General features: G+C 39.6%; 2 protein-coding genes across 3 annotated transcripts; one reads left to right on the forward strand and one right to left on the reverse strand.

Moving 5' to 3' along the window:
• Positions 1 to 355: 355 nt before the first annotated feature.
• psme3 (proteasome activator subunit 3) lies at positions 356 to 7348 on the forward strand. Its single transcript, XM_028567715.1, has 10 exons — positions 356 to 533; positions 1758 to 1790; positions 1875 to 1937; positions 3289 to 3393; positions 3930 to 3978; positions 4657 to 4775; positions 5186 to 5322; positions 5488 to 5542; positions 6385 to 6471; positions 6699 to 7348. Exons 1-10 carry the CDS (start codon positions 492 to 494, stop codon positions 6777 to 6779), a joined length of 771 nt encoding a protein of 256 aa, XP_028423516.1. The 5' UTR covers positions 356 to 491; the 3' UTR covers positions 6780 to 7348.
• Positions 7349 to 10507: 3159 nt separating this feature from the next.
• g6pc1a.1 (glucose-6-phosphatase catalytic subunit 1a, tandem duplicate 1) lies at positions 10508 to 13803 on the reverse strand. Of its 2 annotated transcripts, none has more exons than XM_028568169.1 (5): positions 13586 to 13803; positions 13393 to 13502; positions 12188 to 12214; positions 11990 to 12091; positions 10508 to 11767 (listed from the first exon to the last, which is right to left on the reverse strand). In XM_028568169.1, exons 1-5 carry the CDS (start codon positions 13801 to 13803, stop codon positions 11265 to 11267), a joined length of 960 nt encoding a protein of 319 aa, XP_028423970.1. In that variant the 3' UTR covers positions 10508 to 11264. The 2 variants fall into 2 exon arrangements, with proteins under 2 accessions (XP_028423970.1, XP_028423969.1); XM_028568168.1 differs by having other exon boundaries at positions 11990 to 12105; positions 12192 to 12297.
• Between the last annotated feature and the right edge of the window lie 671 nt (positions 13804 to 14474).

The raw sequence follows: 14474 nt of genomic DNA on the forward strand, positions 1-14474 counted from the left end.
GTCAGCAAAGAATAACTAGAAAATAAATGAAGTGAATAGGGAGCACAATCTTACAGTTTTAAGAGCTTAATAGTTTTATGCCGAAGTTATTGTCTTAATTTATATAATGTTAGCACCATTTCTTGAACACATTAAAGTGAGGTCTTACTTCAAATTGACTTTAATGAATGTAAAGCTTTGCAAAGAATATAATGAGATTGATAACAAAATGCTCTTTCTCATATAGGCTATAGCAAACAAAACCAAAGAACACATTTTTCCAGTAAAAGTTAAAAATGACAGGTAATATTATCCAAGATAATCTACAAATATCTCAGGTCAAAACCTTTTTTTTTTCTTCTCCTCCTGTCCGTGGATGTCGCGTGTCAACGACGTCATCTTTAAGCTCACAAAGTGTGGCTAGGTAGTAAGCCACACACACACATATACACATTTACAGGTGAATTTAATGCTTTTGGGACAATCGCTCTTCGCCTATTTGATCACATAAGATGTCTTCACTCCTCAAGGTGGACAATGAAATTAAAACCAAGGTAAGGTTGTGTGTTTTGGAGACCCCAGGTGAGGTTATACGACGTGTTGTTGCCATTTGCTTGCTAGCATGTTAGCCACGTTTTTGTAGCATGATGTGAGAGCCATGATAAGGCCAGGCTAATAGCGGCTAGCTTCCACCGGCTTGTTTCCCGCCTGTTACAACACACCTGTCAAACCTCCCGAAAGGTGACACAGTGACGTTAAGCTTCATGTAGGTGTGGAGGGAAGTTAACGTTGCAGCGCTGTTTGGACCAATACAAGTTACTATTGGAGGAGCACATGCACAAAAGGAGCCTTAGCTACCAAGTTAGCCAATTCACCAAGCTACCGTTATCATACCTGAGACATGTTGTGATGTTATAGCTTTTAACATTTATACTGACACACTAGCTACATTTATAGAGTCCATGGTGGTTGCTTAATAACAGTGGTGGAATAAGTATTCAGATCATTTACTCCAGGCTAAGTACTGATACAACAATACTCCACTACAAATAAAAGTCCTCCATTCAAAACCTTACTTAAGTTAAAGTATGTATCAGCAAAATGTACTTTAAGTATTCAATGTGCAGTACAATGTTCCCACCGTGTTTTCCTCTTGTATATGAAGTTTACTTGCTGCATTGATGTGTATGTTGTATTTTCCTACTGTAGATGTTAATGGTTGTGCTAATTTTAACTCCTATATACTGTTGGGTAGCTTAATTTACAGCAATGCATCTTATTCTACAAGATCATCATATGTTTGTAGCGTAGTGGTCCTGTGGGAGCCACGTAGCTTTAAAAAGTCAATTTTTTATGGTGTCAGAAAAACAGCCCTGTTTTCAGCTCTGTGACTGATGATGCATTTTCCAGATGATCCAAGAGGCATTTTAAATACTTTATTTATCCTATAAGGGAGGAGAATTTTATCAACACAAAGGAATCTTTCAGTTTATCACAAACTGGACAGGATGAGGATAGGAAAGCTGTCAGACAAGTGTAGTGGTAAATAAGTAAAATATTTCCCTCTGAGATGTAGTGGAGTAAAGTACAAGTACCTCGAATTTGTACTTAGGTACAGTACTTGAGTAAATGTCCTTAGTTACTTTCCACCACTGCTAAATCAACCCAAAAATTAAACGTATGTCTGCAACCTCGTTTAGCAAGGATAAATAAGTGGATTTACATATGGACTGTTGCAGTCGGTCTGATATTTGGACTCTTGTCTTATGTGTTTGCAGGTTGATGCTTTCAGGGAACGTATCACTTCAGAAGTAAGTATCATGTAACATGTAGCAAACACAGCTATCAAAACTTTCTTGATTTCCAAGCAACTAAAAGTTTGCATCTTTTTTCAGGCAGAGGATCTAGTTGCAAATTTTTTCCCAAAGAAGTTGCTGGAACTTGATCACTTCTTAAAGGTATGTTACATGTTCATTTAACCAAACACACACTGCATTGTCTGAAGATCTGTGTACATCTTTGTTAGGAGTATGCAATATATAGATCTCTCACGGGATATGTAGTTTTATACACTATATATCACGATAAAGTAAACTTTTGGAGAAATCAGTCGATAAACTGTTAATGGATAGTTATTTCTCGTCCGTTTTGGGTTAAAAGTTGTTTCGTGGACGAAAAGTGTTTAGTACATCTGCAATATCATGAAAACTGGGAAAATTCCAGCTGCATTAAAAGATCATGTTATCATTGTTATGAATTTTGTGGTGAGAGTGTTTTGTCTAGTGATGGCGAGAAGCCTCATGAAGCATTGAAGCTTTCCTTAGCTCATAATCCCACATGTTGGTCAAAGAGTGTAAAACAGGCAGGTATGTTACAGATGATCTAGTAATCATTGTATTAGAGATGAGTTTTGACTGTAAAGACTTAAAAATAACAATGAAGAAAGAATCAATTCCCATGTATCAATTATTTATTTTTGGTCATAATATAGTAATATCAGGAGGGCAATATTAGCATTCTAGAACTGTAAAGTGGCAATGGTTTAACTGGGCATAGTCTAGATCTATAAATTCCGCCGTATGCATGTATTTTCCGCTTTGTTTGTATTGGAATTTTAAACTCTGGTGAATTTCTGAGGACTATCGGTTATCTGCTCCTCAGATCTATGCAGGGTAAATCCAGACAGCTAGCTAGACTATCTGTCCAATCTGAGTTTTTTGTAGATCATGAATGTGAAATAAAACCGTGTAGATTCAAACGACTCCATTAACCAGTCAGGTGGTATGGACCGGCAGCGAGGCTTCGGATGTCATTTTTCTAAAAACGATACAAGCCTCGATACGCGCTTCACGGAAAACTTCCGAGGCCACACGCTCCGAGGCCTCGGCACAGAACTTAACATCACTGGTTTTGCCAACTGTTTCTGGGTAAAATAACCAAATGTTTTTGACTGCTCCAGTAAAATACATCACAGTGCTTCATGGGGGCTTTCTGGCCGAAATGTGGATGACAAGGCTGGGATAAGCGTAATGTGTACAAAGTGTCTATAAAGCGCTCAAAAGTGCAAGGCGGAGACTAAACAAACTTCTGGTCCACCACTTAATGTTTGTGTGGGAACTTGGAATTGAAGTATGTGCCGCAAGCAAAACAAGTCTAATAATTTCTGTTAATTGTGATTGTATTCGGTGTACATTAGCTCCGTTACACCCCTATCTCACGGTTATATCACCCAACCCCTAGTCTTGTCCAGTCACAGAGCATCATTTGGCAAGGAAAAATAGTTCAGCTAGTGTCATTGTTGTTTTTCAGGATCCAATCATAAACATCGCTGACCTGAAGGAGATACACTCGGAGATAAACCTGACGGTGCCCGACCCCATTTTGCTCTCAAACCTGCATGACGGACTAGAAGCGGTGAGGCTCCTCGATGCTTATAATAACTTGTGGTCATAACGTTGTGCCTCCGTAGATTCAGGTAGGCGTGGCAGCTGCATGAAAAGGGAATGTTTTGTTTCAAGACTGTCTCCTTTTAGGAGGTCGGTGGGCCTCCCACAGTTTTGCATACTTTGCAGAGAGAGAGAGATGGGCGGAACTAGCCTTTAGCATCTGTGTTTTAGGCGCCTGCAATATCTTTGTTTTCCTTGCAGGTTCAGCTAAACTTAACACCTCCAGCATGAGTTTAAATACACCTTCAGGAAGACGGGAACTTCAGAGAGTTGGAACGGCACAACACAATAACCCATTGTGGTTAAACTGTACTGCCTGCCTAAATTCTCTCTTCAATTGAGTGTTCATTAAATGCCTCTGTGTAATTCACCAAGGTGTCTCCAATCTTCTTCATGTATGTAAAAATTAGTTGTGCCGCTCCTGAGTTTTTCCTTGACATAACTACTGTGTGTGCAAAGCAGAGGTGGGAGTGTAGCCTGATCCTGTAATTATCTGTTTCACAGCAAAATGCCAAAAAGAGAAAGCTTGAGGATGGAGATGATGAGGCCATGGGTGAGTAGAAGACTATGAAGTAGGTCAAATAGACTTAAAGTGAAACTTAGGCCCCCTGCACACTGCCTGCGTGGCGTGAGCGTGGCATTTTTCTGGGCTTTTATCCCTTTTTATTTGAAAGCAACAGTGGATAGACATGAAAGAGAGCGATGGGGGGGGATGACACGCAGCAAAGAGCAGCAGGCCAGACTCGAACCCTGCGCGGCTGCAGGACTCGGCCAACATGGGGCGAACACTCTTACTGGGTGAGCTAGAGGCCGCCCCGTGAGCGTGGCTGGCTGCGTGGATTTTCTATCTATCTAACCTGTTACCATGGGAGCCGAAATAAAAAACGGACACGCCACGAATCTGACACACTCACGCTACGCAGGCAGTGTGCAGGAGGCCTTGGATGGACACAACTTCACGATCAAAAATATTGATTTGAATGGGAATTATTCTGCTGTGAATTACAGCCTCCTTATGTTTGGATATGAGTGGTCACATGACTGTGTGTTATCTCACATTAGAGGAGCAACTTTTGTTTTTCTTGCAAGACAAATGTGCAACTAAAATCCATTATACAGTCTTTTTCTTACACATGGTTATATACTGTAGACCAATCATTCCTGGCCTGTTTTATATATGTTTGAAACTCACTTATTTTCCCCTCCTTTCTCTCTTTCCTGTGTCACCCAGTGACTGGCACCAAGGTCTTTGTCATGCCTGGTGGGATGATGAAGAGCAACGGAAGCCTTGTTGATCTTATTGAAAAGGTCAAACCAGAGATCAGGACACTTATAGAGAAATGTAACACAGTAAGTAATAACTCTAATGTCTTCAATCAAGGACCATACTCTTGCATCAGAAGTTTCTCTCAGTGAAGTTATATTACTTTTGGGATTGCCAACCGTAACCCTACCTGAGCTGTTAAACTGGAAATATGGCCTATCATAATTCAAAACTTACTCTGCAGCATGTGATATCCTCTGACTTCTCACGGGGAAAGAGATGTGCTTACATGTTGTTTAACAACGTATTCTAGCATCAAGGTATAACGCTCCAACATGTAAATGCATGTAGAGCATCGTTCTAAGAAAAGTTCTGCTGAGCAATCCTCCTCGGACTGTTACTGCAATTGATGTGACTTCTGTACATCTTTGCTTCACTGATTTCATCCAGATGTGGCATTCTCCTTTTTTCTTAGCAGTTTTCTTTTCCTCTGCAGGTCAAAATGTGGGTTCAGCTGCTTATCCCCAGGATAGAGGATGGCAACAACTTTGGAGTGTCAATCCAGGAGGAGACGGTAGCTGAACTCAGAACAGTTGAAGGAGAGGCAGCATCTTACCTCGACCAGATATCACGGTTTGTAGAAGTCCTAACCCTATTGTATGAGGCATCAACGTGGTGCCACGTCAGATTGCTTAGCTGCTACGTATTTGTCCTGTTTGTTTACTTATTTGAGTCTTTATTATTAACAAGATTGTTTCTGCATTGTTCAGCAAGTTTACCCATCTTCTTTACTTTTAGATACTACATCACAAGGGCAAAGCTGGTTTCTAAAATAGCAAAATATCCACATGTGGTAAGTGAATGTTATTTGAGAAGAATCACAAAGTAGACAGCATACAGTGGATCTAAAAGGGAAAGTCAAGCACAACATTTTATTAATAATTCTGTTTTCATTATTGATTAGTGAATGAGTCTGTATGATGCTTTTAGGCTTAAGTGAAGAAGTAGAGTGAATGTTGACAGTGACTACGTTTACATAGACATTATATTCCGGTTTTAGCCCTAATTCCGAAAAAGACGATATTCCCAGTAAGCTGTTTACCTGGCTAATGAAAGTGAGTATTCCCGTTTACATGTAGCCGATCAAAACGGGATTTTTTTTGTGGTGGTGGACTTGTTGGACCGTGCGAACACAGCGTCCCTCTTTCTTTCCTTCAACCAGCTTCTTGAGAAGGTCGGCGTAGCAATCTGTGCTCATATCCAAAATCCTGTTGATGTCCAAGTCTTTGATAATGTTTAAAAGTAGCTGTGTTTCTCCTTCCTATTGGGTCTGAAGCCTTGCAAACTGTTGGCTGGTTTAGGGTTAGTTGGTTGTTTTGTGTACAGAAACCATAGCAACGCACAGAGCTGACCATAAGCCTGCGGTAAAAACCACCGATTGGGACGCATATTCCCGAATGCGCTGTATACATGTCCAAAGAATGCCTCTAAAACCTGAATAATACCGGAATATCCCACGTCTTAATCGGAAAATGCTATCTTCGGAAAAAAGGCTTAATTCTGAATATCCAACGGGAATATGCTGTCTACATGACCTGTATCAAATTCGGACTATTGTCATATTTGGATTAATAGTGGAATATTGTTGTGCATGTAAACCTACTGATTGAATCAACTTTTGTTTATTTTTATTAGGAGGACTATCGGCGCACAGTAACTGAGATTGATGAGAAGGAATACATCAGTCTGAAGATCATAGTTTCTGAGCTCCGAAATCAATACGTAAGTTACCTTCATATTTCTCAAATCACGATCCATTAACTTCTTAAGCCAGAGCACCCCCGGTATCGGGGGTGGTGATGTAACTTGCAGCAAACACCATACATGGGCATGCTAAACACATAGCAACATATTCATGTAGCATATCTGCTTAACGGGATGAAACTTGGCTAAACGCCATATTTTCCACACGATTACAATGTCTTTGTCTTTTCTTTTTTCCTGTGAAGGTAACGTTACATGACATGATCCTGAAGAACATTGAGAAGATCAAGAGGCCTCGGAGCAGTAATACTGACGCATTGTACTGATGTTCATCTAGCCATCTCAGCCTCCACCCCCACCCCTCCCGTCAACTCCCTGCCATGCCTGTTGAGCTAGAGTAGCCCGGCCCTGATCCACAGGACTTCCTGTACAATCAACACCACACAGTACAAAAACAATAGATGGACACAGCACACACACGTTTTTGTTTTAAATGTAAAAATATGTTTCTTGATTAAACCCCTATGAGGGGAAATGGGGAGTTAGCTCATAGACAACACAAAGCGCTATGTATTTTTTAATTTTAATTAAACATTTCGTCCTCAGATTTTCGTGAATTTGCTTCATTTATAGCTCTTAAAAAGAATTCAGAGTAAAGTGGTTTGTTTTCTGCTCACCTCACTGAATTTTACTCTTAACTGCATCTACGCAACACGTAAAGATGGTTTTTTTTTCCGCGAATGTTATACATTACACAATATAGTCGTAACATATATGAACAGGTTTTAGGTCCACAAGCCTTTTCGTTTTCAGTGAAAATTCCCAAGTTACCAAAACATCTCTTATGTTGAGGGAGGCATTGATTCTGTTGAATAAAACATTTTTTAATAAGACACTTCTTTTTGGCATTCATGTGTTTCCAAAAATTGGTAATTGGATATCAGATACAAGTTATTGGGGTTTTAATGCACATATCAAGAGGCTCATTCACACGGTCATGCTGTAGATTTATGTTCAGGCATAAAATAAGAATACCTACTGTATTATTAGAATTGAGGAAAACTGGTAGCGATTTCTCTTGACCTGCAGGTGGTACTGTGGTATTCAGTACATCAGTAGACTTCACAGCTGGACTGGAGGGAAGACACAAGCGCACTACACTCAATTAAAATACTGACACTGACGTAATTGCCAACATATACAGATATGTTTAATTCTTTTTTTAATATTGAGTTCTTTGTGCAGTTAGTTCTGCCCAAAATGCACATTTGTCTTAGTGTATAAAGAAGAAAAAATAGAAATGTTTAAATTCTTAAACCTCCAAAAACTTGGATTAAAATTAAAATAAGTCTATTGAGTGTCAATGGTGGTAGATTATGAGTCACTCTGCCTCAAAACTTATTTTAGATGTGACCACACACCTCTGTAGAGCAACTCCATTTTAACTAAGTACATTTACTCAAGTACAATACTCGACTGGTTTCACCTCTCAGGCTGCACCAACCTAATTTGGTGGAGGTTTTTGGGAATGTATGGTGCTGAAAAGGAAAACCTGCACACTCTGCAGGAAAAAGTACTTTTACCTGTATGTTTTAGTATGTATTTTTAGTAACAGTAATATCTTCAAAAGCTGCTTTAAAAGAACATGAAATAAAAGCCATTAGAACACAGAGCTTTTTTTTGTCTCACAAAAGGATAACAAAAATTCAGGTAAACAATAGCACATACAGATTAAATACCACTGATACAAAAACACAAACTTGAAATGACTAGTAGAGTTCAGTCAGAGGTTTCAGGGGGAAAAGTTCCAAAAGCTTTTTTTTTGTTAGTCAATAAACTGTGATTTAAGAAGGGAATTCAGTTCTAGGAGGATAGGTGAAAATGTAGGTTAGAAAATTGCTGTTTGTGAATAAAACAAAATGCAAAGAATAATGAAATTAACCAGATATTCAAGAACACCATCATGTGGATTATACTAACAATATCTTTAAGGTTAAAAGAGTAGACAGTATAAGCTTAAAAAAGTGAGACTCCAGAGATCTGTCCAAAATGTTTGTGATATTTCATAATCAAAAAAATTGTTTCTATATTATGTTTACAAAAGGTACAGAATATATAATCTGTAAAGCTAGTAATAAGATAATTAGTAGGCTTTATTTTATGTAAAAAGTAAAGCACAGAGCCCTTTGTAGTTAAGATGCAAATATGACATATTAATTAAGTCTCTATTAAGGAAACTAATCATGGCTATAGAGCATTAACAATAGAGCAGATGTTTGCATAGCATTTTATTTGTCTTTATTTGATTATACTACCATCATTGTGGAAAACATGACTGTAAATAATGCTGTTTCCCAACAATTCAGCATTTACAAGTTGATTGCTAAACATTCAGTCTGTCCAGACTTAACCTTAATTTCTGGGCAGGCTTCAAAATCAAGATGGGATAACTACAATAAACAAGACATTGAATAACCGTCCCAATCCCTAATGAGACAGTAGTGATACAATTAGATCTGTACATCATAACTGAGAAAAACTATTTTGAGCTGATTGATGTCAATATAAACTCCTGAAGCAGACTCTCAGTCTTACACTCAGCAACATATACAGTGGTGCGCATACGTTTATGAACCCATGCTAAAGTTGACTAAAAAGAGGAATAAAACATTTTTTTTTGGAAATTGATCTTGATGCCTTAAGGACATCAATTTTCTTTGTGAATGAATAATGTATTGTAAATAAATAAATGTTCTTCCTTAAAATACAGGGGGCATAAGTAAGTACACCCCTATGTTAAATTCCCATAGAGGCAGGCATATTTTTATTTTTAAAGGCCAGTTATTTCATGGATCCAGGATACTATGCATCCTGATAAAGTTCCCTTGGCCTTTGGAATTAAAATAGCCCCACATCATCACATACCCTTCACCATACCTAGAGATTGGCATGGTTTTATTTCAGTTAGCCTAATAGCTGGTTTGATTTGCATTGAGAGATGGTTTTATGGAAAGTACCCCATGCCAATCTCTAGGTATGGTGAAGGATATGTGATGATGTGGGGCTATTTTAATTCCAAAGGCCAAGGGAACTTTATCAGGATGCATAGTATCCTGGATCCATGAAATAACTGGCCTTTAAAAATAAAAATCTGCCTGCTTCTGTGGGAATTTAACATATAGGGGTTATAAGTACTTACTTATGACCCCTGTATTTTAAGGAAGAACATTTATTTATTTACGATACATTATTCATTCACAAAAAATATTGGTGTCCTTAAAGGTTGGATTTTTCTTCATTCTTTTTAATTAAGTCATTAAGATCAATTTCCAAAAGATGATTTTTTTATTCCTCTTTTTAGTCAACTTTAGCATGGGTTCATAAACTTATGAGCACCACTGTAGATGTGGCTTCATAAGCACCAGAAAACAGTAAAGAGGGCCCTCAGAGATAAGATGGTTAAAAAGGAAATTGGGCTTGTACTGTAGGTGGGAAATGCCACATGACCATGATTACTATGTATGTCATCAAAAGGGGACTCACCCTGAGCCTGTGTTGTGCACAACTGAGATTAACCCCGTTTTCATTTGTAAAAGAAGATGAAAATATGACAAAGTACATATAAAGATTACATTTTTAAGTAAAAATAAAACATTTTGGTATTTATTAATTCCTACAATTTGTATCAGTACTACAATGACTTTAGGTGACGTGTAATTATTGCACTTGGTTTATAATCATGTTAGCAGAGTTGCACAAGTGTGTCTGATCTCATTACATTACATTCTTTGATATGTCACTTTAGAGCCTTAAGGGACACACGTGTTGACTGCAACGCATTCTGCCCCTTGACCCTCCAGTCTCTTTTGAGAGCGCATGGTTATGGTGAAAGACTGTGTCACTATGTGGGACTGCCGAGTGACAGGAGCATGCTCTTGTTAATATTTAATGGTTGTTCCTGCCTGAGGATTAATCAGTATCAGCCTGAGACATTCTGAGAAAACCAATAGGGGAGCATGGTCTTACTAAAATAAGCACAACTCTTCATAGAAAGGAAAATGTCTTTATTCCATAATTTTTATGCATCATTGAGCTGAAAAAGCACTTTTGTTTACTGAGCTGCTAACTACATTTGTATAAAAAATAATAATCTTTTCTTACCCGTTTATATATATTCTAAACAGACAGAGAGACCTTTGAGGCTGAATACAGATAAACAGTCATTATTTGATTCCCGGATCACGGAAGGCTTGTATCATGTTGATGCTCCGACAGTGTTGTTGTCATTACTTAGAATTCCTCATGGGGAAGACAGAAACTACCCACTGTAGCTTTAAATACATATTGCAATGTAAATTAAAGGCATTTTAATTTTGCAGGAGGCATTTTATATTTTCGGAGACCATATTCCACCCATGCGATGAGCCCTTCACAAGACGGTATAAAAAGGACAATTTGTGATTTTACCATGAGATTGCTAGATGACCAGCAGAGACTCAAAGTCAGTGCTCCTAGCCCGGCACAAAACTATCAAAAATACATATTTTTATAGTTTTTTTGTACAGGTTAAACAAATGAAATATAACATGTTAGTTAATGAGTTTTACAGGTGCTGGTAGGCGGATTTTGTTACATTTGGACTGAGCCAGGCTAGCTGTTTCACCATTAAGCTAAATTAATATATTAAGTATAAAGACATTAGAGTGATGTCAATCTTATCATCTAACTATCAACACAAAAGTGAAATAGAATTAGTGGTAAATATAAAAGAATTAAACTAATAATTGATTTAAACTACAATTGGTCTTGAATCACAAATTCTTGTCATCTCTCTTTCCCTTGCAAATCCAGCAGAGCGCCCAGGGAACCAGAGTGGTTGGGATTAAAAGCGCAACCGCACTTTTACCAAAAGACACAAAATAGAAAATTATAAGATTTTCCGAGGAAAATGTCCATCCATCCAACAGCTGAAGCAGAAACAAGGAGACAATAATACATCCCATCTTGAAACTGGTGCTTCTTTTCTTGGTCTCAGTGTAGAGGGGCGAGTGCAGACCCAGACCCAGGCCGAACAGGGTGCCCATGTTACGCAGGAGGCTGGCGAAGGGCGTGCTGTCCAGGTGCACCCACTCTGCTCTCACGCACCACTTCTGGGCTTTCTCCAGGGTCCACAGCAGGTCCACACCCAGAGCTTTGAGGATGACATAGAAGCCAACAGCAAAGGAGGTCAAGAAGAGAGTTGTGTAGAAGTATTTCTTCATGCTGGCGCTGTAGAGCCATTTCCCCTTTGAGACAACCTCAGCGACAAGTACACCTGACACAAAAACAGAGAAGAGGGTCCATTCAGCAGAGGTTCAGAAGAGCTCCTGTATATGCTTTTAGGTGTGTGATAGTTTTACTGCATGTACCCCTCACTGAAATCTTAACTGACCACATCCACAATATGATGTGTATGATAATGGGAGACAAATATCTTCACACAAAAAAAAATTTAATCACCACAAATGTATATCTTGCATTATTTGGGCAGACTAACCCGTAATGACTCCAGCAACGACCTGGTGTGGGAAGTGGGCAGCCATGTAGACCCTGGACATGCAGACCACCAGCACTACCAGGCCCATTAGCATCCACAGGCCTGCCTGCAGGAACCTGACACAGAGGGAATAATACTGAACCTGAGTGCACAGGGTTTAGAGAATAATTAAGGTTAGGTTTGACGATTACCACAGACTCACTTGTATAATAAAGGGGGGCATCGCTTCTCTGTTGCAATAGTGAGTAGCGCAGTTACCATCACATACCAGACCCCAGCTGCACCCATAGCATGACCTGAAGGGCTTCCTGCAAGGATCATTTAGATTTATAATCTCAGGCCTCATCAACTACAGCTTCATCTTCAGAGATGCAATAACAAAGAAACAGAATGTACAGTCCACCAATGTTATGTGTGCACAGAAAGAAAACTAGAGCAAATGCAACATTGACAAAAAAAAGACCAATTCCAATCTTAAATTCCTTCACACCCAAGGCCAAAGGTACTGGAATTTATAACCTAGTTATCACATTTGTGATCATATTCATTCAAGGAAGCACCTGCCAAACACTAAAGATATTATCTGGCAATCATGTACTTAAAAGTCTTAAAAAATCTTAAGTGGGGTTGTATGAGGTGCGTCACCACGCCCCCAGTTTGGAGAAACAGGCAAGAGTAACGACATGGAATCTGAGCAATGTCCTGCTGTGGACAGGAGGAAGCAGCTAAACGTATTTTAGACACCAAAAAAAAAAGAAAATCAGTTTAGGTGTACGCTGTATGCTATTTTCACCGTTTAACGTGGAGAGTCGGTATCTATGCTCTCTTTTAAGCCACCAGAGTCCTTTAAAAATAAATGTTTCATCGTAGAACACGGTAGTTGCTGGTCTACTGCTGCCTCAATCGGTTAGTTAATTAGGGTTATTGTGTGACTTTGGTGTTTTAAAGGGTTAGTCTGAATTTACCAAAGCCAGATAATAACAAAAAACGATTGAGGCAGCGGGTAGACCAGCAACTCCTGTGTTCAGAGAGGTAAAATTACTTTTTTGTCAAAGGAGACTGGTGGCTTTGAAGAGACCATCAATGGATATGACGGCTTCAGTTCCCCATCAGAAAGGACTTTTTTTTAGGTGTTTAAAATAAGTTTAGCTGCTGTCCCCGTCCACAGCATCACATTCCTCAGATTATGTAATGGGTACTCCTGACTGCTTCTAAAAACTGGGGGCGTGCCACCCTCCATCTACTGTGGGTAAGTACCTTATACAACCCCACTTCAAAGAATTCTAACTATCCCTTTAAGTATTAACCAGACTAATAGTTCAGTGTGCCAGATAAATCATTCCACTGAATCAATCAATTTTTTCAGGAATCATCATGTGCTCCACTGCAGGTCTGAACTGTACCTGGTCCAGTCTCACATGTGATGGGAAACTGCTGCAGAGAAGGGGCCGGTCCCGTTCCATAAAACCGGGTCTCGTGAACCCACCAGTATGGTCTCTCCCCAAATAGAACCCTGCCACGGAAACACCAAGAGACTCAAAAAACAACTCTTCTCTTTATGTGATTCAATCGACATTACATTTGAACAGTTGTTACCACTTCAGGACCAAGTTGAGCCAGTCTCCGAGGACGGCCACCCAGATGAGCCTGAGCCCCGTGTCCCTCCGCAGGTGGAACCAGATCGGGAAGAAGCAGAAGAACGTGGTGTGCAGGTCGGCCACTGTGGACGCCAGGCTAAACGAGCCCTCATACCTGCTGTATGTGGTCTGCAGATGGACCGCCAGCTCAACCCCCCAACTGTGAAGAAGATCCATGATATCACTTCCTCTGCCTGAGGATGATGCACTGAATCTGGGTCTTTTTGGTCAGACAGGTTGCTGCCAAGCTCTTCCAGGACAGGCAGTCTCCTCTGTTCTGCCTCTGTGTGATCCCCATCGGACTTTAATCAAGGCTAGCAAATTTGTTTGCCTTCGGGGACAGTGCAGACAGGTTCTTTGCCGCCTCTCTGACGGATCACAGATTTCTAGGAAAACCTTCTTTTTTTTATCGCTGATCAAAGAAAATGAACCAGCTTCTGCTCTGAGCTCAGGCTTGTGAAATCCATTGATCCTGCTGCACAATTTATACTCTATGTCCCATGGATAGTGAAGAGTGTGTAATTCATTTTGCTAGGGACCCCAAAGGTGAGAAATTACAACATTATTTCCATCAAAACAAGATAAAACATGAGCTCATCTGTGGCGACATCCCTGCCAAACGTGTTTGTCATGAAAGTGCAGTAACTCGTACATGACCTACAACCTGCCAATCTGCTTCTTCTGTTTTATCCCCAACTATCTCCTCAGCTTCAGTCCCAACCCAGTCATTTAATCATTGATCGCCTTATGTAACCTAATGATGCTTTCACCAAATCAAAAAAAAAAAACAGTACTCATTGGTGGCATGAATAGGCAAGAAAGAAGAAACTAAGAAAGAGGACATGCAG

The sequence above is a fragment of the Perca flavescens genome, chromosome 21 (assembly GCF_004354835.1).
Source record: "Perca flavescens isolate YP-PL-M2 chromosome 21, PFLA_1.0, whole genome shotgun sequence".
Classification (NCBI taxonomy): Eukaryota; Metazoa; Chordata; class Actinopteri; order Perciformes; family Percidae; genus Perca; species Perca flavescens.